The sequence below is a fragment of the Pteronotus mesoamericanus genome, unplaced genomic scaffold (genome assembly GCF_021234165.1).
Source record: "Pteronotus mesoamericanus isolate MK-2021 breed Mesoamerican mustached bat unplaced genomic scaffold, CSHL_Meso_final contig_164, whole genome shotgun sequence".
NCBI lineage: Eukaryota > Metazoa > Chordata > Mammalia > Chiroptera > Mormoopidae > Pteronotus > Pteronotus mesoamericanus.
Genome location: NW_026555065.1, coordinates 5630979 through 5653661, shown reverse-complemented (window position 1 = coordinate 5653661; position 22683 = coordinate 5630979). Strand labels below are relative to the sequence as shown.

The 22683-nt window shown below is 37.0% G+C and overlaps 1 protein-coding gene across 3 annotated transcripts; it reads left to right on the top strand.

Moving 5' to 3' along the window:
- The first annotated feature begins 2249 nt into the window (after positions 1 to 2249).
- LACTB (lactamase beta) lies at positions 2250 to 19011 on the top strand. Of its 3 annotated transcripts, none has more exons than XR_008528424.1 (6): positions 2250 to 2699; positions 3119 to 3185; positions 4888 to 5078; positions 5559 to 5907; positions 7360 to 7521; positions 18244 to 18365. XR_008528424.1 is itself a non-coding variant. In XM_054565316.1 (6 exons), exons 1-6 carry the CDS (start codon positions 2337 to 2339, stop codon positions 18773 to 18775), a joined length of 1668 nt encoding a protein of 555 aa, XP_054421291.1. In that variant the 5' UTR covers positions 2250 to 2336; the 3' UTR covers positions 18776 to 19011. The 3 variants fall into 3 exon arrangements, 1 of the variants encoding a protein (XP_054421291.1); XR_008528425.1 differs by lacking the exon at positions 18244 to 18365 and adding an exon at positions 16625 to 16702; XM_054565316.1 differs by having other exon boundaries at positions 7356 to 7521; positions 18244 to 19011.
- The last annotated feature ends 3672 nt before the right edge of the window (positions 19012 to 22683 follow it).

Below are 22683 nucleotides of genomic sequence, written 5' to 3'. Positions count from 1 at the left end.
TGTACCTGTTTACCTACAAAAGGATTTCCTGGTTGCTTCGAAGGTTTGGCAATTATGAGTAAAGTTTCTGTAAACATTCATGCGCACATTTTTTGTGTGGATGTAAGTTTTCAACTCCTTTGGGTAAATAAATGCCAAGGAACATGATTTCTGGATCAATAGAAAGAATATGTTTAGTTTTATAAGAAATCACTAAACTGTCTTCCAGAGTGGCTGTATCATTTTGCATTCCCACCAGCCATGGATGGGAGTTCCTGTAGCTCTATATCCTCGCTAGCACTTGGTGTTGTTATGTTTTGGATTTTGACTTTTCTAACAGGTATATAGTGGTATCTCATTGTTTAAAATATACATATATTTGTTTTCTATCAACCCATATTTTTATTTTTAGCCAAGGAATGGCCTCTTTTCCACCTCCTACTTTTCCTGTAGATTGTTCTGCTTTCTTTTGTCAAAGGTGATTTCACTTTTTGATTATTGATTTTGTTGCCAGTCTTTCTTAGAAATATTTTCCTTCATGTTTTAGAAATTTAGTTTATAGGTTTGTTTTCAGTGGAAATTTTTCCTTCTTTCATTTTCTTCCTCTCCTTTTCCTTTCTCTTCCTGTCTTCTCACTCCTCTTCCAGTCTAGTGTCTTACTTCTCTTCTATCTGGTTTTTATGGCTCCCAGCCCAAAGCCAGATAAAATATTGGAGCTCTGGGCTCCTGCCTCATGGTGGTAGTAAAGATCCTACAAACAAGTCTGCTAGCTGCTTGGTCAGGTTGCCTCCTAGGCACTCTGTTTGCATGGAGAATGTTTATTCTCTGCTACTTTCACGGAGGCCACACTTTGGGTGACCTCTATCTACTTCTAAACTGGTGGAAGTCCACCTGGACCTTGGCTTTTGCTCTCTATATGCCTCTGTGTTTTGTCCCAGTTCTGATTCAAGGAGAGGTTTGGAAGAATGCATAAAATATATATGTAAAGTTTTCTAAATAATGATAAAATCAGCACTTATTGTAACCGTCATTGGCTGTCTTTTACATTTTTCTCTTTGTATTCTTTTTTCTCACTGTCATATACTTATGTAGTGGGGCCCCTGTGATAGGAATCTCCAGTATCATCTTGACAGAGTGCACCTCTCCACTCTAACTGCAGGTGGAGCTCTAAGGACTTCTGTGAGTTCCACGCCAAATCCTTTGGGTCCTAGCATACCCTGGCCTTTTGGGGGTGTAGGCTTTGTGAGCAGCCCCAGTACCTTATAATTATTTAGCCCCAGTATTTTCTGACTATGTGTGGTTACCATTATTGCCTTTTCCTCCAGTTAACAATTATTAACTCATGTTGTTTACAGCTTTTTTTTCCCCTGACAACACCTTGTCAATTCAAACCTATGAACTCTCTATATATTCCACCTACAAGACAGGATCATTTTATATATTGGGTACATTGCCCCAGTACTTAAGGCCAATAAGCTTTCAAAAATCTTTCAGGAATGCGTGTATATGTGTACCTCCTAAAGTATAAAGAGAAAATTGTAAAACTGGAGTGGACATTTAATTATCTTCAAAATTAACATTATGCCATTAATTGTTCAATTAGGATTATATACGTTTTAGGTTTTGTAGCAATTTGAGGTTAATTTCTTTCACAAGAATATCTGATCATCTAGAGATACCAGAAATCATGGCTAACTGTAAACCACATTAATTATTTTAGATTAAAATTTTTCAGGTGCAAATTTTTAAAAAACTTTTCTTTTACAACAACAATTTAATATCAGCCCTGTATATAACTTAATATGTTTGATGTGGTGTGAAACTGGATCTCTGGAAATAAAAGGCTTTTACAAGAGCCTTTTGAGCTGAAATGATACATAAAAAAATGAAGATGGCAAGAAAGAGAAAAGAGCGTTCTGAGAGAAAAGAAGATGCCAGGCGCTGTTCCAGGAGCTGGGGATCCAGAGAGGTCACAGCCTAGTAAGGAATCAGATTAGTTCAAGGAAACAAAGTGTTAAGTACTATTAAGGAGGTGTGCGCACTGGCGGTCAAGGTGTGGCGAGAACGCCCGGAGGAGTTCTCCCAGGGCCTAGGAAGGCTTCTCTGAAAAGGTGACACTTCGTCTGGGGTGGGGAGCGAGGGATGAAAGAGATATCTAGCGTCAAGGCAAAGAGGAAAAGGAGAGGAGGAAGGGCTCGAAGCGATCGGCGCTCGGACCATCGGGCGTCGACTGCTAGTGCCTGAGCGCGGTCGCCGCCTCCTCCACTCCCTTCTCCTCCCTTCCCCTCTTTCCCCAGTGCCTCCGCCGCCGGCCCGGTCTGAGCGAACTCCGAAGCTGCAGTCTCGCCAGAGAAGCCATGTACCGGCTCCAGTCAGCCGTGACGACCCGAGCCGCGACCCTGGGAGGCTGGGCCTGGGGCTATGGGCGGCGCGGAGCCCACTATCGTGCCAGGCTGCCGCCGCTCGGCCCCGGCTGGGTCGGGGGCCTCGGGCTAGGGCTGGGGCTGGCGCTCGGAGTGAAGCTGGCTGGCGGGCTAAGGGGAGCAGCCCCCGCGCCATCCCCGACAGCCCCCGACCCCGAGGTGTCGCCTCAAGTGGAGTCGCCGCCGCCGAAGGAGCAGCCCCTCGCCCCTTGGTCTCTGCAGACCCAGACGCCGCCCACCACCAGGCACTACGCGAGAGCCATTGACAGTAGCCGTGACCTGCTGCACAGGATCAAGGTACGGCGACGAGGGTCGTAGGCGGTTGGGAACCCACCGTCCCAACCTCAGTGTTACCCCGGAATGGGGCCCCTCGGTGGTCAACTCTCCGGGCCGAGCTGACCCCAACCTGGGCTATGGGATGCCCACAGCCAGCTTCCGAGAAAGACTTCCCGTTTTCCGACCGTCCGGCCGCGGTCGAGACGCTCTTGGGGGTTGCCCAAATCGGGGTGGAGGTCACCGCCCGCCTCGGGGACCGCCCCTTCCCACTCGTGGTGCAAGCGGGCACACCCCTCACCGTTAGCGCCCGGCACAGCTGCAGCCGGGGTGGGCGGGGCTCAGATAGAGGGGCGTGTCGGGGGCGGAGCCTGGAACGCGCCGCGGGTGCGAGCGCTGGTGGAGGTACCTGAGCTGTCCGTTCTTTTCCCCTTCGCTCTTAGGATGAGGTGGGCGCGCCCGGCATAGTGGTTGGAGTCTCTGTAGATGGAAAAGAAATCTGGTCCGAAGGTAGGCTCAGAAAAGTGTTGTTTAATAACTTGTTTTATGCCTGTTGTTAAGTGAAATCTTGATGTTCTACTGCTTGGCGTGAAATCTCATGAAATACTATTCAGTTTACATAAAACTATCCATGTTGGAGAAAATGTGTTTCTATCAATAAGATTCAAAGTATCCAGTTTCTATCAATAAGATTTAAATGTGACTAATGAATAAGTTAAGAGTCTTAAAAATGGCTTCTTTCTATGCCCACTCTTCTTTAAAGATTGGATTTATTGTTCTGAAAGTTGTATATGGACAATCTGTTAAATGCATATCTGTAGATAACCCTTATGGGTACATAAAATGTCAGAATTTTGTTTTTCTTCTTAATTCAGTCAACAATTTATTGAGTTGCCTATTCTGTAAAAGGCTCACAATTCCTGACCTTAACAAGTTTACTATATACTTCATTAATTTTTTTGAGTAGGCAGAAGTGGCAGCTATTTTTTGAAACAAAAAGCTAGAAGCTTTGGGAACTTTTAATCATTTTATGATACATGTATCAAATCATATTTTATCATTTGATTTACTTCTTCATTCCACAGAAATTGGACCAACTTGTCAGTCTAGGTTTTGAGGAACTGTACTTTTAGGAAATGTTGTCTCAGATATCTTTTAAATAAAGTAGTACTTATTTGCCACTTACTATGCGGGGAGTAGAGAATTGAATTTAAAGAAAAACGATTCTTCCCCCAAGTATAGCCTAATGAATATACGTGACTTATGAAAAATATTGTAACCAAAATTATACCAATGTCAGCTCTATAGGCAAGGGCCTTGTTTTTATGCAAATATTATAGCATAATCCCTTTACAGTTTAAAAACAATCATTGTATGCCTTTTCTTTCTTTTTAGATTTCATTTCCTTCTATCTCTTAGATTTCCACTTTCAGCCTATACAGAAGATGAAATGAAACTTAAAAATTTTTGTAGAAAGAGCTTTAAATTGGTAGTACATTGCTTTCCCTCTGACTTACAGCTGAATTAAATTGATAGTTAGCTAGATTGGGTTTGCAGGTCCTCTTCACGTTTATTTTTATTGGAGGCTATTTTAAAGAATTCAGTGAAAAATCACTCAAACATCAAAAATAAATATAATCTGAAGAAAAACAATGATGTTTTCTTTAAAGAATGTGTAGTAATTTATTTAAAATGTGGCATTACCAAATTGTTTAGGTAAACCTAGAAAAATTATTATTTGAATCAGCTAGAAAATTACTGTCGTGCCCAATGTACAATTCAGTTTAGTTATAAGGTTAAATTGTTAGACTTACTGTTGTCAGTGTCAAGACACTCATTTCTTACATGTTAAGTTTTCATTAACTGATAAAAGAGGAATATTGCTGTGAGTGGCGTGGCTCAGTTGGTTGAGCATCATCCCTGCAAAGGGAAAGGTCACTGGTTCGATTCCCAGTCTGGGCACACACCTGGCTTGCGGGCAGTTCCCAGTTAGGGGCATATGAGAGGCAGCCAATAGATGTTTCTCTCCCTCCCTTTCTCCCTTCCTTCCCCTAGCTCTAAAAATAAATAAATAAAATCTTTTTTAAAAAATGGAATATCTTTTCTTCAGATGAATACACGTGATATTTTAAGATAGTGTTATTTCACTTTTTTAAGTCTCCTTTCCATGAAGCTTATTAGTAGTGATTTTTTTGCTTTTTTTTCCCCAAAGGTTTAGGTTATGCCGATGTGGAGAACCGTGTACCATGCAAACCAGAGACAGTTATGAGAATTGCGAGTATCAGCAAAAGCCTTACCATGGTTGCTCTTGCCAAATTGTGGGAAGCGGGGAAACTGGATCTTGATATTCCAGTACAACATTATGTTCCCGAATTCCCAGAAAAAGAATATGAAGGTGAAAAGGTAATGAAACTAACTGGTTTCAAATGGCACATTTAATAGTAGTTTAAAAGGTTGCATAGGATTTTTTGGTTTGGTTTGGTTTAGATTCTTTTTAAATTCATTGATCTTTAGAGAGAGAGGAAGGGGGGAAGAGAGAGAGAAACTGATTTGTCATTCACTTATTTATGCTTCATTGGTTGCTTCTTTGTATGTGTCCTGACTGGGATCAAAGCCACAACCTTGGCACATGGGGACGATACTCTAACCAACTGAGCTAACCAGCAAGGACTCTTCGGTTTGTTTTTACTTATTGTTAATTTTTTTTGTATCCAAATGATAATCAAGTGGGTATTTTCTGATATTTGAGGCTAAAGATTTGTATGTTAAATATTTTTCCAACAGCAGTTTAAAATGAAAACTATTACTAAGGCATTATTCCGAGGATACTAACTTTCTGTTATAGTTTAATAATGCAACTAAAGCTCGTGTTTTTATAATTAGGTGTCTGTCACAACAAGATTATTGATTTCCCATTTAAGTGGAATTCGTCATTATGAAAAAGACATGAAAAAGGTGAAAGAAGAGAAAGCTTATAAAGCCTTGAAGATGATGAAAGAGATAGAATCTGACCAAGAAAAAGAGTTAAAAGAAAAAGGAGGCAAAATTAATGAAAGGAATGACTTTGCTAAAGCTAAGATAGAGCAGGATAATGAAGCCAAAGGCCGGAATTCCAAACCTGTCAAGAAAAAAAATGATTTTGAACAAGGCGAATTATACTTGAAAGAGAAGTTCGAAAATTCAATTGAATCCCTACGATTATTTAAAAATGATCCTTTGTTCTTTAAACCTGGTGAGTGTTAATTTCTTCTTTTCACAAACTCATCATTATTGAAGAGTTAATTTTCAGAAAATCCAAAATAATATCCTGAATGCTTTTGATGTGGTAGGTGGTTATGGCATAGATTTTGTTATTAATCCAGTGCTTGCTTTCTGTCTGCATTTCTTTTCTTTTTTGTCCCTCACCTGAGGACATTTATTTTTTTCATTGCTTTTAGAAAGAGAGGAAGGGAGAGAGAGAGAGAAACCTTGATTGGCGACCTTCTCATACATACTCCAAATGGGGATTGAACCCCGCAACCTGGCTATGTGCCCTGACCAGGAATTGAACCCGCAACCCTTTGGTCTACGGGTGAGCTCCAGCCAACTGAGCCACACTGGCCAGAGCTTGTCTGCATTTCTTAACAATAGTTAAGAACTTCACACGTAATTCCTGACTAATGTCCAGGCAGCTAGTTGTTTAGGTTTAGCCTTACAGAGGCTACCCAGTCACTTAGTGGATTTAATATTTCAAGATATTTGCGGAAAAATTATGGAGAAATGTTGGTCCAAACAAAAACTGGACCAAAGTGGACATGATAAAGTATTGTTAGTACTTTAGTACTTAGGTATAATTTAAATTCCTCAACTTGTTTTGCCTTTATTCCTTAAAGAAATTAGTGTTCATCCACTTAATTTTCTTTTCAAAAACACTAATTTATAAAAATAACTTTGTTTTTGTATACCTTTTGGTATGATGCCTACTGAAACCACTTAATATCTTCAAACTAAACGTAGGTTTATCTTCTTTTATTCCATTTTCATTTTAAAAGATATTTTACCATGAGTAAGTATTATATAGGTATAATGAATAAGGGCAAAGATGTTAATATATAATTTTGGATATTAAAAAATAAGTTTCTCACGCATTTTTAGTACATTTCCAGAATCTAAAATGAGAAAAAGTTAATATTTGAAACAATGCACATATTTGAATATGTGTTTGTATTGTAATATGTATTTGAAAAAAGGTTTTTATACCTACATATGTTTTATTAAAATAACTTGTACAACTATTTATGCCTTAAACAATGGGGAGTGATTATATTCAGAACAAGACAGTTAACTCAAGAATCCAAATTTGCTTTTTCTTTCCCTTCCTATTTTTTTTTGCCACTTTGTAGGATATGTGTTATGTTTGAGGTAGAATTATATTATTTACTTTATTATCATAGAAAGGAGTAGATGCATGTGAAATTTTAAGTATATTGATAATAATTTTATTGTGTTAGGGACATGGAATAAGCAAGGTCATGACAAAGCTGACTAAATTTTAATACATCATCCACAATGTGTTATAAATGCTGAAGTGAAATATTCCAATTTTAAGATATATACCAACTTTCAGTGGGAAAATACTTACATGTTTTTAAATAATAATGAATCATTTTCTTTTTTTCCTCCCTGCAATGATGTCTCAAGGTAGTCAGTTTTTGTATTCAACTTTTGGCTATACCCTGCTGGCAGCCATAGTTGAAAGAGCTTCAGGATATAAATATTTGGACTATATGCAGAAAATATTCCATGACTTGGATATGCTGACAACTGTGCAGGAAGAAAATGAACCAGTGATTTACAATAGAGCAAGGTAAATGATTACATCTTAATATTATGCTATCAATTAAACCTCAAATTTTCCTTATTTCCTTTCCACAATCAACTTGTCACATTTTGGGAGCTTTTCTGCATGTCTCTTTTTTCATTTATAAAGTGTGTTTGTAAAGTACTCCCAATATCCTTAGATGAAAGGCAGCAATAATAATTTAAGCACATGAATAATTAAACCAAAATTGTACCCATCATGATAATCTACAATTTGCTCTTTAGTCACCTCTTTTTCTTAAATGTTTATAAGCTAATGCTATATTTGTTTACCTTTTATTGTTTTTAATTGTTTTAACTTTTATTTTGAAATTATTTTATCCTTATAGAAAAGTTATAAGAATAATTTATTCTAAAAATGTTATAATATGGCCCTGGCCAGCTAGCTCAGTTGGTTAGAGCATTGTCCTAGTACATGAAGGTTTTGGGTTCGATTCCTGGTCAGGGCACATGCAAGAAACAACCACTGAATGCATAAATAAGTGGAACAACAGAACGATATTTTTTGCTCTCTCTCTGGGGTCTCCCTTTCCCTTTCCCTTCTTTCTCTCTCTGAAGTCAATTTAAAAATAAAAATAAAAGTTATAACAATAAGTTAAAAGTATAAAGAATTTCCATATATTCTTCACCCAGATTCTGCAGATGTTATCATTTTATTACATTTGCTTTATCTATCTATATATTTTTGGTGGGGATTTTTTTTCCTGAACCATTTGGAAATAAGTTGCAAACATGGTATTTATTCCTTTACGGATATATACTTGGATGTGTATTTTCTAAAAACAAAGACATGTAGGAAATTAACGTTGACACAATGGTTTTAACAAATCTACAGACCTTATTCAAATTTTGCCAATTGTCTCAATAATGTCCATTATAGCAGAAGTCTCATGATGTCCATCTGTCCCGTTATTGGCGATGGTAATTTTAATTGCTTTGTTGAGGTGGTATCTGCCAGGTTTCTCCACTGTAAAAGTTTGAAAGTCATTTCATTAAAATATAGTAAATGAAAAATTTCTAATTTTTACTAGTAACCTGTAAAAGGGGCATTGGGAGAAAATTGTGATGCTAATGACTAGTAAGAGCTTTATGATTATGTTGTTTTCTTTTCTATTTTACTCTAATTATTTGGTTTATTAGAAAGGTAACATTTAACAAATCTACTGTTGCCTATTTCCACTTGTATATGCTTTAAGTGGCTTAACAGTCCTTGAAATAGATGAAATGGTGGAACTTTTTTAGTTTTAGCCTCCTATCTCCACACTAGTTTTGTTTAATCTTCTGTTATATTTAATTAAATTACCATTTTTAAGCTATCAGTTTATTTAAAGGAATTAAATGTGCATTCCTAATCAGCCTGAAAGATTTTTTTGGACCTGAAAGAAATTGGGTTAGCAGCAAGCAGTGAATTTTAATTTTTAAAATTGCCAGGCACTGGCCAGGTGGCTCAGTTGGTTGGAGCATCATCTTGTACACCAAAAGGCTACAGCTTTGGTATCTGGCCAGGGAACATACCTGGGTTGCAGGTTCCATCTCCCGTTGGGCACATACAGGAGGCAGGAAGCAACTGATCCATCTCTCTCCCTCTTTCTCCCTCCTGCCTCCCCCTCCTTTCTTCCCTCCTCGCTCCCCCCACCTTTCTCTCTAAAAGCAATAAAAACATATTCTTAGGTGAGGATTAAAAAAAGAAAAGAAAAAAAGAAAAGAAAAGAAATAAAATAAAATAGCCTGTAGCTCTCAACCAGTTCAGACTCTTGTGTTTGCTTGCCTGTTTGCTTGTTTTTTGGTCCAACATTGTATTTTACTGGAAAGTATAAGAAAAATTGACAAATAATCATAGGTTGTCAATTGAATCTTAAAAATATTCTCTAATAAAAATGGCATAGATGCATGACCTTATTTTGATTTAGATCTAGGCATTTGATAATGAATTCCTAGACATATATAAGGGAGAGAAGATTACGTATCATTGAGCTATTTTCTAAACTAAAAATTAAGGCTCTATAAATGTACAGGCTACAGAGCAGCTGTCATTCATTAGCTGTTTTCTTAATGAATGATTTATGACTGGCACAAAAATCAAAATATGGCCCTGGCTGGTGTGGCTCAGTGGATGAAGTGCCAGACTGTGACCAAAGAGTCACTGGTTCAATTCCCAGTCAGGGCACGTGCCTGGGGTTGCAGGCCAGATCCCCAGTTGGGGGCATGTGAGAGGCAACCACACATTAATGGTTCTCTTCCTCTCTTTCTCTGTCCCTTCCCCTCTCTCTAAAAATAAATAAAATCCTTTTTTTAAAAAAAACCAAAATATGTCATATCATTTTATCTCCCATTCTTTGAAAAAAGGCAGTAGGTTTCCATTTATATTATAAAAGGTTCCTATCTGCTTTGGGTTTTTTCCTCAGATTTTGGTAATACCCAGTGGTGCTAAAGGGGTAGTTGATTCATTTAGATTAAATAGGCTGCTGAAATAAATACGATGGTAAGATTGTTACCTAGGAAAATGTTCTGTCCATTTGCTTTGTTTTAATTTTAGTTGACTTACTATCTACTTGGACCTCTAAAAGTCAACTGATTCCACTTTTCTTTTTCTTTTTTGTACTAATTATTTGAAAAGAGCTCAAAGGTGCCAGCTTTTTTTTTAGAGTTCAGGGAGTAAAAGGAATCATTTCAACATAAGTATTTTTTTAAGTAAACTTAGTAAATACATTTTCCTATTGATTTGTTTTATGTTACCATTTTGCAGGAAATAGAATTTCCAGCAAAAGTTTCCAACTTTGCTACTTAGTCTACTGACTCCTTGGTCATAATTATAAATTAAATATGTTTATGCTACCCTGACCATGTCTTTTTAAAGTTACATTCCAAGAGTAAACGTTTATTGTCTTTATCACTTTTCTGTGTGTACATTTGTGTGCTTAAAATAATGCCTTTCAGTTTCCGTCACCTATTAAAGTATTTCCTCAGAATCCCACCCCAACATACTACTTATATTTCTTTGGCCAGAATTCTAGCCACAAGCCACACTTAGCTGTAAGAAAGCAGAAAAATTAGTTTTTAGCTGGATACATCATTTTCCTGAATAAAATTGTTTTTTTAATGGAAAAGTTAGTATTGATTCTGTATATGCAAATAGATATATTGAGTCTGTATAACAACTATATTCTGAATAGGCAAATAAACTAAATAACCCTTTAAGCAAACACCCACAAGGGAGTGGAGTGAATGTTCTTGCTACTGGAAGACACTCTGTTTGTTGATATGAGAATCCTTAGTCAATGCATTAGCTTGTTATTAGACTTTGTTCATATTTTTTAATCCTCACCTGAAGATATGTTTATTGATTTTTTTAGAGAGAGAGACAGAGACAGAGAGAAAAACAGAGACAGAGAGTGAAGCATCAATAGGTTGCCTTCTATATGTGCCCCAATCAGGAGTGAACCAACAGCCTAGGTTGTGTCCTAACTGGTAATCAAAACCACAACCTTTTGGTGCATAGGATGACATTCCAGCCAACTGAGTCACCCACCCAGGGGACTTGTTTCATATTTTCTATGCGTTTGTCACAGTACTTGCAATAAAATCTCTTTTATAATTGGATGGGACCAAAACCAAATAAAATGAATGTTTTCTGAAGTGTTTGCTATATTTTGACAGTATAAGTATGACCTTTACCTTCTATTATTCTTTTTTTACTATTCTTTTTTATCTTTATTTTCTAGATTATCTTCTAAAATTACTTCTTATTTCTTATGCCTTTGGCTGACAAATTCTGGTAGTAGATTCAATCCAGATGTTAATGCTGAATGTTAAAGTGGATTGGTTTTTATAATGTGCATTTTAAATTCTATGGGTTTTTTTAAGTTTTCATAACAATAAGATACAAAGTGGTGCATTTAAGAACTATTTTAAACATGAAAGTATTTTGAATTTCTAAGTTTGTAGATGTAGATTTCTGTGGTTATATAATGTTCTTGTGCAGAATCTAGAGATTCTTAAGCGAGTCGGAAGAGGCTGCTTGTCACCTGGCATCATTCCATCAGTTATTCAGTTACAAAGGTGTCCCAGTAACTTACTCAAGAACTCGTATCTATATCCCATTTTGTTTTGACCAGAAATTCCTTAAGAATTTGAAATAAAGTCATTATCCAGCTGAATAAATTATATTTTTGAAAAGCCATTAATTTGTCCTCTGTGAAAAGGAATCAAGGGATTAAAGTCTAAAATATAACTATTTAAAGTTTAAAATTCTAGATTAAAGTCTGAAATTCTCCATAGTTTTGTATTTTAAAGGAGGAGTAACTGAGGAGTTCTAATTTCCAGCCTCATTATAAGTGGTTTGAAATGGTTTGAAAAGCTGATTATTAGACAAAATATACCGATCTTTCTCTGCTAGTTTACAGACTTGGAGTTCACTTTAAGAACTCTGTTTCTGAGTGAGAAAATGTATTTCTATTATTTGGTTTCTTTTAGATTTGATTGGCTTGGAATTCCAAGTATAATCATTGTTTAGGCAGAAAGTAATTAGAACCTAAAATGTGAGAGTGGCCACAAGAATGGAAGGAAGAAAGGATAAGACACAAAACAGAGGTTGAATAATAGGATTTAGCATCTTATTGGATATACGAGTTGAGGGCAAGAGAGTTAACCAAGGTTTTAATGGAGAGGAAAAATATGAGAAGGTTTGGAAGACATTAATTAATTTTAGTCATGTTCATTTTGAGACATGAGAAGACCACATATCAAGTTGTTGGTTCTCAAGAGAGCATATAGAGATTCTCTGTAGACTTTGTTTTATCTTCAAAGCACATACCTATGGCCACCTCTCCTTCACCCAATATTATAACTTGGGCTTTAGGGAACATATAAAAATCTTGAAGACAGAGAGTTACTCTTCTAATTATGCCCACAGTCCCTCCAAAATTATTAATTTTGAAGGGAGGATGTGATTTTGGGAGGGAGGAGGTCCAGTGATTCTGATAAACAACTTTCCTGCCATTCTCCAAAACAAAATTTGAGAATTATTAATGCTAATAAAAATTTTGATTATAAATTTGGAACAGGGGTGGTGGTGCAGATGCAAATTTATAGTTATCTCTGCAGAAGAAAAGACCTGGGAAATTGGGACCATTGGTAGTTGAAGGGGTATAGAGAATCAGGATAGAGATCTAGAAGAGAGAGCTCAGAGCAGAGTTGGCTGAGAGGGGTATCAGGGAAATGCTGGTTAACAGTGGAGCAAGTAGGACAAGGACTATACAAAGGGAAACAGAAGATCCTTGATAACCCACAGGAGAGCTGTTTGGTTGTGATGAGAGAATGGTCGCCAGATTTTAAGGAATCCAACGAGTGCAGTGTGAGTGCATGGAAACAGCAGATGTGGACTGTTTCATGTAGCTTGGCAGTAAATGAGGAGGGAGAAAGGACTATTACCTGGAAGGCGTAACAAGAATAAAAAGATAAAAGATTTTTTTTCCTTAGGATCTAGGAAACTAGAGCATTTTGTGAGCTAAGGTGAAGGAGTCAAAGCTCCTAGTATAGCACAGAAAATCCTTTGTGACCTGTCCCATGTCTATTCCTCTAGCATCACCTCTTGCCACTTACTCCCTCCAGCTCTCTGCTTCAGACAAACTAAATTGCTTTCCTCCCCAGCCTGGTTTGTGTGAGCAGCCACCTAGTGAGGCTTTCTCTCACCAGTGCTCAGAATTTCTTGCATCCATTTTAGCTAGTCATCTCACAACCTGCTAATGTTACTCAAAGTGTGGCACCGGGGCCAGCAGTATTGGCATCATCTGGGAGCTTGTTAAATTGCAGAATTTCAAGCCCTTCGCTGACCCACTGAAGCAGAAGCTGCATTTTAACAAAAGCCCCAGATGATTCATATGGTGCTTTGAAATTTAGAGTTTTCCAACAAGATTCTTAACCCCCTGAGAGCAACCACAGTATGTGGCTTTACTTGTCTCTCCAGTGCCTTGCAAGATGTTGTCATTGAAATATTTGACTAACAAATGGTGCTTTCATTTATTCAACATGTTTAATGAGCACTTACTGACTAGTACTATTCTGGATAGAGGAATCATAATTGCATGATTGCAGGTAGCTGAGGTTCCTGCCCTTATGAAACTTATGTTCTATGGGAAGAGACATGTAAAAATAATTTAAATAAGAATTTTGGATATTGATATGAAGAAAATAAAACAGGGCAATGTGATATGGAGTAACAAGGAGAGGATGAGGGGTGGGATTTATTTAAAATACATTGGTTTGTAGGCCATGTTAATTAAGCCAAGACATGAATGATAAGGAAAGCTAGTTTGCATTCTTGCAAATACAGAAATACCTGGCATGAAAGAAACAAAACAAGGTGTTGTAAGTGATGAAATCAAAAAGGTAACCAGGGGATAAAACATTTTGGATAGTGAGTTTCAGTGTTGTTAGACCTGCTGCCCTTTAATTTAACAAATGTTTTACAATACTTTCTTTAATATACCAAAATGAAAGGCATAAATCATATACCAACACTCAATACTCTAATTAAAATACAAAGAAGAAAAGAAAGAAATATAACATACAATAAATAATAGCTTTTTCAATATGTTAAAGTTTACTCATGACAACATTAGAAGACATCCTAAGATCAGACACAGCTTAATACAGAAAAGCATTATAAATGTGACAACTGTAAATGCAAACCAAAAAAAGTGTATTGTATTGATGCTTCAGCTTATGGCCTTGGTGGCCAACTCTGGCTCAAGCTTTGAGCAAAATAAAATGCAGTTTATTTCTTCAGTTTTGTTTTTTTTTCCCCAGTAGTTATGTTCATGGCGATGACTGCTCTCAGTTCTTGAGTTTGGCAAAGAAAGAATTCAGAGCCAAGAACTCTAGCACAAAGGAAAGTTTATTTAGCAAGCAGAGCAAAAGTACACTCAAGAAGAATGGAGCAGGCTGCTCAGAGAGCTGCCTTGGTCTTTTAGAAGGAAGGTCACACAGGCAGAAGTGAGCCAGCTGGACTATGTGGGCTCAGGAAACAAAATACAGAAGCAGAATAAGGGCCCTTGGAGACAGGTTCAGAGGGTTAGCCCAGGATGAGTTACTGCTCCGCACTGATTCCCTGGTTGTTAGTCTCCTGAGAGCCTTTAGGCCTTACGAGAAAGAAAACAAAAATACACATGTAAGGAAAGAAAGGGGGACAGGTGTGGGCATGCTCCAGGGAGAGTGGACTGGGTCCTTTGTCTGAAGGGTTTTTAGTTTTCTCTAAAGGTGGGAATTTTAGGGGAAGTCTCAGGGGAGGATCTCAGTAGACTAGGTATCAGCCTTCCAGGTGTGCCCATTCAGAGTATGGTCTCTACTGATTGGCCGGCTCTAGGATAGGGGGTTATAGGTCATTGCATCTGGTCCTGAGGTCAGTCATGGCATTGCTTCATCTGGTTTTGCTGCTTTTCTGGGCCTGAAGCTGAACACAAAACTGAGGCCTAGATGTCATCTCTAGTTTAACCCAAACACACTTTGGTCAACAGACCTGAGGCTTTGTTCCCAAGATTATTTGATGCTGATCAGAGTCTCATTGTCCTGAGGGCTTAGTGCTGAAGGGGGTGGTCATGCGAGGGAGGAGGCAGGTGAGTCAGGGTGATCGCTGAGGCCAGTTTGAATCAGCTGTCTCAGTTTCCCCATTCCACTTGCCAAGGAATTTTCCTAGCTTCTTCTTATCCCTTCTCCATTATAGTCAAGAAAAATGTATTATAAAGTAAAAACATGCAAAAAGTACTTTGTGTTTATATATAAAATGGAAAGAGTTCTAGGATCAGCTAATTAAAAATAGATATTTTGCTTACATGATATCTGGTATGACAGTTGAAGGCCTTGCCGCATAAGGGAGAATGGACCATTATGTGGGACTTTTCCACACATCATGAGGTCCATTTAGGAACCTTGGACCCCTATCTACATAATGTCAGTATAGAGCCCTGTAAGAATTGTGACAACTGAAAAAAAAATGCCTCCAAAATATTTGTGTATGGGGTTGTGTACTGCCTCTCTTGAAGACTGTTGTGTTGTAGGCCACGGTAAGAAATTTGGATTTTATTATTACTACGTGGTAACCATTGGAGGGTTCCAAATGTGTGGAAGAGGGAGGAGACACAGTCTTTGGCTTCTTCATGGAGAATGGACTGCGAGGAGATAAATGATGGAGAAAATATAACTGGTGGAGCAAAGGTGCAGAGGCAAGGATGTTGGTAGTGGAATTAGTCTTTAAAACAAGAGGAATAGTTACTAAGTGACTAGAGAGAAGGAAAAAAGAATGGATGATGATATAAATGCATTTCAAGATAAAGATAGGAGTTTCTAGTTCACTTTGGATGCCCTCAATCTTCTCAGTAAGATAAGAGATATAATTATCTGTTGATTGGGACTGAAGTAGAGAGCTCAGGGTAGAAGAGATTAGCAATAGCTATTATGAAGAATATACCAGGGAATAACCAGGAAAAGAATTAAAAGATTTGATAACAGCAGTGAAGACCCTTAGCAAGAATATGAATTAATATTAGTCACCTTTGTTATATGAACTTCTATAACCTTTCTTGGCAGAATAATGGAACCAAGGAAAGGGGAACCTGTATGTACTCAGGATCAGTCAGAAGCGTGAGGAACCTAAAGGTGCTAGTGAGGTGACAGCTGAAATAGTTGACAGGGCTGATGGTTTAGTTCAGGCTAGAACAGAAATCAGATCAAATCAGTAGATATATGGGGAGACGGGGAAGAATCAAGGGGATTAGATGGCAGTTGCGGTGAGGGCAGAGAGCAGGTTCAGTCAGATAGCTGGAAGAATCGAAGTCATAAGAAGGAATTTCTGAGTTGGAGACCTTAGAAATAGAAGAGTTTAAAGTGGTGGTGAGATTCAGGTCTGACAGTGCTTTTCAATAGCCAAAGTAGAATGAAGGTGAAGATGATTTGAGGGGAGACAGAGTCAGCACACTAAAAACATAAGAACATCATTTTATTATGAACCATGAAAGAAAGGATTATCTTGAGCTAACTTTCATGTTTTATTTATTTTGTGACTAAATTTTATTTACCTAATATTTGTGTTATAGTCTCCTCACATTAGAAAAGAAACCTCATGAGGTCACTTTGTCTCTTGTTCAACACTTTATCCCAGCATCCAAACAGTGCCTGACTCAAAGTGAGTGCTCCATCAATAACTGTTGAATGCATGAGTAAATAACAGCTATCATTTATTAAGTACCTGCCAGAAATATGCAAAGTGCATTGTGCATATATTTTTTAACTCTGCAAAGTAGACTTTCTTTTGTCCTAACTTTACAGTGAGGTAGAATGATGAAGCTGAGAAGCACATAGAATAGGGGAGCCAGACTACCTGGGTTTGAATTCAACTCTGCCACTCACCAGCTGTGTCAATGTGGCTAAGTTATTTACACTCCCCATGTCTCAGTTTCCCCATTTGTAAAGTAGGGGTTGTATCTCCTAATTTTGTTACAAGAATAAAATTAGTTCATATTTATGTAGTTCTTAGAACAATGCTTGGCACATAGTGAGAACTGTGTAAGTGTTAAATAAAATAAGCATAGCTAGAAAGGGTGTGATTTGGGGTTCAAACTGAGGTTTGCTAACCCCAGCTTCTTTTGCCACACCAGGAAAGTATAATATCACATCATTATACATGGTATTTCTAGCCAAGATTTCTAGTCTCCTTACAAATATTAACCTTATTTCTAAATATCTTGATGTGTACTCTTACATTGGGTTGGCCAAAAAGTCCGTTTAGTTTTTTCTGTAAAATAAAAGACACGTTTTTCTATTTCACCAACAACTTTATTGATTTGGATATTTTGAGTATGTTGGCTCTCTGCCACATGGTATAACATTGGTTATTCTCAATGTCTCGATTTGATCACTGTCAACTTCAGCTGGTCTGCACAACCACGATACATCATCATCCAATGAGAAATCTCCAGCACAAAACTTTGCAAACCACTTTTGACACATTCTGATCAGTCACAGCACCTTCTCCATACACTGCACAAATTTTCTTTTGCGTTTCAGTTGTGTTTTTACCTTTCTTGAAATAATGAAGCATAATATGCTGAAAATGTTGAGTATTTTCTTCCATCTTCAATATTAAAATGGCTGCACAAAAATTCACCAGTTTTCTAAGTTTTTTTTTTAAATGCATGCTGATATGACAGCTGTCACAATATAATCTAACAAAATTGTTTTGAATGAAGGTAAGGACTACTATGCACTATTAGAGCCATCTTACAGGGAAAAACACATGAACTTTTTGGCCAACCCAATACTTATAAAATTTACATATGGGAGATAATTCTCTATGCCTAAGGAATATTTACCAAACCATAGGTGTTTCTGCATATGCATGGAGCAAATATATCATGTGTAGTCGTAATCATTAAATTTTTGCAATTATTGGAAGTTTTATACACTCAGCATGAGCAGGAAAAAACGATTTAACTTCGATGTATTAATTCACAAAGTAATTAGACTAGCTTACTTAGTTATATGTAAAGTTAAGATTTGAATCATACTGAAAATTAGTGGTTAGTTCCTGAGAATGTATGATTACTACTTTGAAATTCAATCTGTCTCATGTACACTTTCCTATTCATTTTCATATATGAAGTCAATAGTAGACTATTAAATTTTTAATGACCATTCTTATTTTATTTTATTTTAGATTTTATGTTTACAATAAAAAGAGACGTCTTGTCAACACACCTTACGTGGATAACTCCTATAAATGGGCTGGTGGTGGATTTCTGTCAACAGTGGGTGACCTTCTGAAATTTGGGAATGCGATGTTGTATGGTTACCAAGTCGGGCTGTTTAAGAACTCAAATGAAAATCTTTTACCTGGATATCTCAAACCAGAAACAATGGTTATGATTTGGACACCAGTCCCTAACACAGAAATGTCTTGGGATAAAGAGGGTAAATATGCAATGGCATGGGGTGTTGTGGAAAAGAAGCAAACATATGGTTCTTGTAGGAAGCAGCGTCATTATGCCTCCCATACTGGAGGTGCAGTGGGTGCCAGTAGTGTCCTGCTGATCCTTCCTGAAGAACTGGATGCAGAATCTCTATATAACAAGGTTCCTCCAAGAGGAATAGTTGTTTCTATCATATGTAACATGCAGTCTGTTGGACTCAATAGCACTGCTTTAAAGATTGCTCTGGAATTTGATAAAGACAGATCAGAAACACCTTAATATCACAGGTGCAAAATGAACTGTTTTTTTAATCATTAAAGTTCCAAAATACATGAGGTTTTTAAGAATAAATTTGTAATGTAAGTATAATTGAATGCAAAAAACTATGTACCTCTAATTGCTTAATTTTGTAATTGTCTTATAGGGTTAATTCTTTATACTCAGGGAAATAACTATATTGTATTTACTTTTTGGAAAAAGATGTTAACTCTTGAAATAAAATATTCTGATAAAAATATGTACTTTTTGAATGTGTTATGTGGAGAAAATCTCATTCAACAGGAACCTCCACATATTGGTTGTTTGTTTTTTTCACCCAGCCCCTCAACTTCTCCCTTTTGGTATCATCAGTTTGTTCTCTATATCTATGGGCCTGTTTGATTTGTTTTGGTTTTTTAGGTATCACATATAAGTACAATCATATGGTATTTGTCTTTTTCTGTGTGACTTATTTTACTTAGCATAATACCACCTACATCCATCCATGTTGTTGTAAACAGTAAGATTTCATTCTTTCTTTAATCATTTATTTTTTTTATTCCTTATATATCTGTTCTTTATTTTTTTATTTTTTTATTTTTCAAATACATTTGTCTAATTATTTTTTTAAAGATTTTATTTATTTTTTAGAGAGAGGGGAAGGGAGGGAAAGAAAAACATCAAATGTGTGGTTGCCTCTCACATGCCCCCCACTGGGGACCTGGCCCACAACCGAGGCATGTGCCCTGACTGGGAATCGAACTGGTGACCCTTTGCTTAGCAGTCTAGCACTCAATCCACTGAGCCACACCAGCCAAGGCAAGATTTCATTCTTTTTTATTGCTGCATAATGTTCCATTGTGTGCGTGCATGTGTGTGTGTACGTATGCACGTGTGTGAATACACACACACACACACACACACACACACATATATATAAACTTCTTTATCCATTCACTTATCAATGGACACTGATGTTGCTTCCATATCATGGCTATTGTAATTAATGCTGCAGTGAACATAGGAGTGCACATATCTTTTCAAATTAGTGTTTTGATTTTATTCAGATAAATGCCCAGAAATGGAATTGCCCAGCAACGTCATATAGCAGCTATACTTTTAACTTTTTGAAGAATCTCCATACAGTTTTCTATAGTAGCTATACTGATTTACAGTCCCACCAAAAGTGTACAAGGGTTCCTTTTTCTCCACATCCTCATTATTTGATTTTTTGATGATAGCCGTTCTGACTGGTATGAAATGATATCTCATTGTGATTTTGATTTGCATTACCCTGATAATTAGTGATGCTGTGCATTTTTTCTTATGTCTGTGGGCCATCTGTATGTCCTCTTTGGAGAAAAGTCTCTTAGATTCGCTGCCCTTTTTTAAAAAGATTTTACTTCTTTTTTGAGGAAGGGGAATGAAGGAGAAAAAAAGGGAGAGAAACGTTGATGTGAGAGAGACACATTGATCAGTTGCCTCTCATACACACCCCAGCTGGGGCCAGACTCACAACCTAGGCATGTGCCCTGACTGGGAATGAACCGATGATCTTTCACTTTGCAGGATGACACCCAGCCAAGTGAGCCACACTGGTCAGGGCCACTGCCCACTTTTTCATTGGATTGTTGGTCTTTTTTGACATTAAGTTGTGTGAGTTCCTTATATATTTTGGAAATTAACCACTTATCAGATGTATCATTTGTGAATATCATCTCCCACTCAAAAAGTAGGTTCTTTTCATTTTGTTGATGGTTTCTTTCACTGTGCAAAAAATTATTTTAAAGTAGTCCCATTTATTTCTTTTGTTTACCTTGCCCAAAGAGACATATCCACATTTATTTTTTCTTGTTTATCTTGCCCAAGGAGGCATATCCAAAGAGGTTTCGCTAAGATCAATGTTAAAGAATTTACTGCCTGTGTTTTCTTCTAGGAATTTTATGGTTTTGGGTTTTACATTTAAGTCTAATCCATTTTGACTTTATTTTTGTACATGATGTAAGGAAGTTGGTCCAATTTCTTTTTTCTTTTTTTCTTTTTTTGCATTGTTAAGTTTTCCCAACGTTACTCATTGAAGAGACTATCTTTACCCTCATTGTATATTCTTTCCATCTTTGTTGTAGATTAGTTGACCACATAAGTGAGGTTTTATTTCTGGGCTCTTTATTCCGTTGACGCCCCCCCTAAAATCGGAATTTATTTATAAAAAACTGTACTTATTCTTGTGTGTTTAAACTTCAGTCACCTTCAAAATACTTTTCATTTGATGCAGTACACCTATTGAGACTTTTTTCCCACTGCTCAAAACAGGTTTTGAATTCATCAATTTTGATGCCTTTCAGTGCTTCTGCCATTTTTTGTTTCACCTCTTCCACATTGGCAAAACATTCCCCTTGGAGGGAAACAAAAAGTTGCTCAGGGAAAGATATGGTGAATATGGAGGGTGGAGCAGGGGGGTCATGCCGTTTTTGGTCAAAAACTACTGAACACTCTGCGTGGTATGGTCAGGTGTGCTCTTAAGTCACCCACCATGAAATGAGCAAATGCTTTGAAACAGTCTTCAAAAAAAATTCACTGAGGCTGATCACAGCCTCTCATAACAGCAGCAGCTTGTAGGCTGATACAGATGGGTTCCTAGAACACTCACCTCTCAGGAGAAGCTCTTACTACAAGGGGCCGGCCCTTCAGAAGATAATTACCCCCTTTTTTTTCTTTTTGCCAGTACCATACTGTTTTGATTATAGTAGCTTTTTAGTATAGTTTAAAGTCAGGCATGCGATACCTCTCACTTTGTTCTTTCTTACAGTTTCTTTGGCTATTCAGGGTATTTTGTGGTTTCATACAAATTTTCTGATTTGTTGCTCGGGTTCTGAGAAGAATGCCATTGGTATGTTAACAGGAAATGCATTGAATCTGTATATTGTTTTAGCCAGTAAGGACATTTTAACAATAATGATCCTTCTAATCCATGAACATGGTACAATATATTCTTCTGTTTGTTCATATCTTCTTTAATATCTTCATTGTTGAATAGTTTTCAGAATTGAGGTCTTTCACCTCTTTGGTTAAACTTATTCCTAGATAGTTTATGCTTTTGATGCAATTGTAAATGGGATTATTTTCTTAATTTCTCCTTCTCATCTTCTGTTGTTGGTGTATAGAGTCACAATAGATTTCTGTATGTTGATTCTATATCCTTCAACTTTACTGAATTCATGTATTAGTTCTAATAGTATTTTGGTGGAGTCTTTAGGGTTTCCTATACATAGCACCATGTTGTCTACAAATAGTTTTACTTCCTCCTTTACAATTTGGATTCCTATTATTTCTTTTTCTCGTCTGATTGCTGTAGCTAGGAGTATAATTTTAGTTGTGGATTTGTCATATACAGTTTTTATGATGTTGAGGCATGCTTCTGTACCCATTTTTAAGTATTTTATTCACAAATGGATGTTATATCCTGTGAAATGTCTTTTTTGCACCTATTGAATATGATCGTATAATTTTTATCTTTTATTTTTTTAATGTGGTGTATCACATTGACCAATTTACATGTTAAACCATCCTTGCACCCCTGGAATGAACCCCACTTGATCTTATCTTTTTAATATATTGTTGAAACCAGTTTGCTAATATTTTGTTGAGAATTTTTGCATCTATATTCAGAAGAGATATTGGTCTGTAATTTTCTTTTTGTGTGTGTCGTACTTGCCAAGTTTTGGTATCAGGGTAATTCTGGCTTGTAGAATGAGTAAAAAGTATTGTCTGTTCTTCAATTTATTGAAAGAGCTGAAAAGAATAGGCATTAAATCTTCTTTGAATGTTTGGTAAAATTCACTAGTGAAGCCATCTGGTCGTGGACTTTTATTTTTGGGGAGGTTTTTGATGACTGAATTTTCTGTTGGCCAGTCTATTTAGATTTTCCA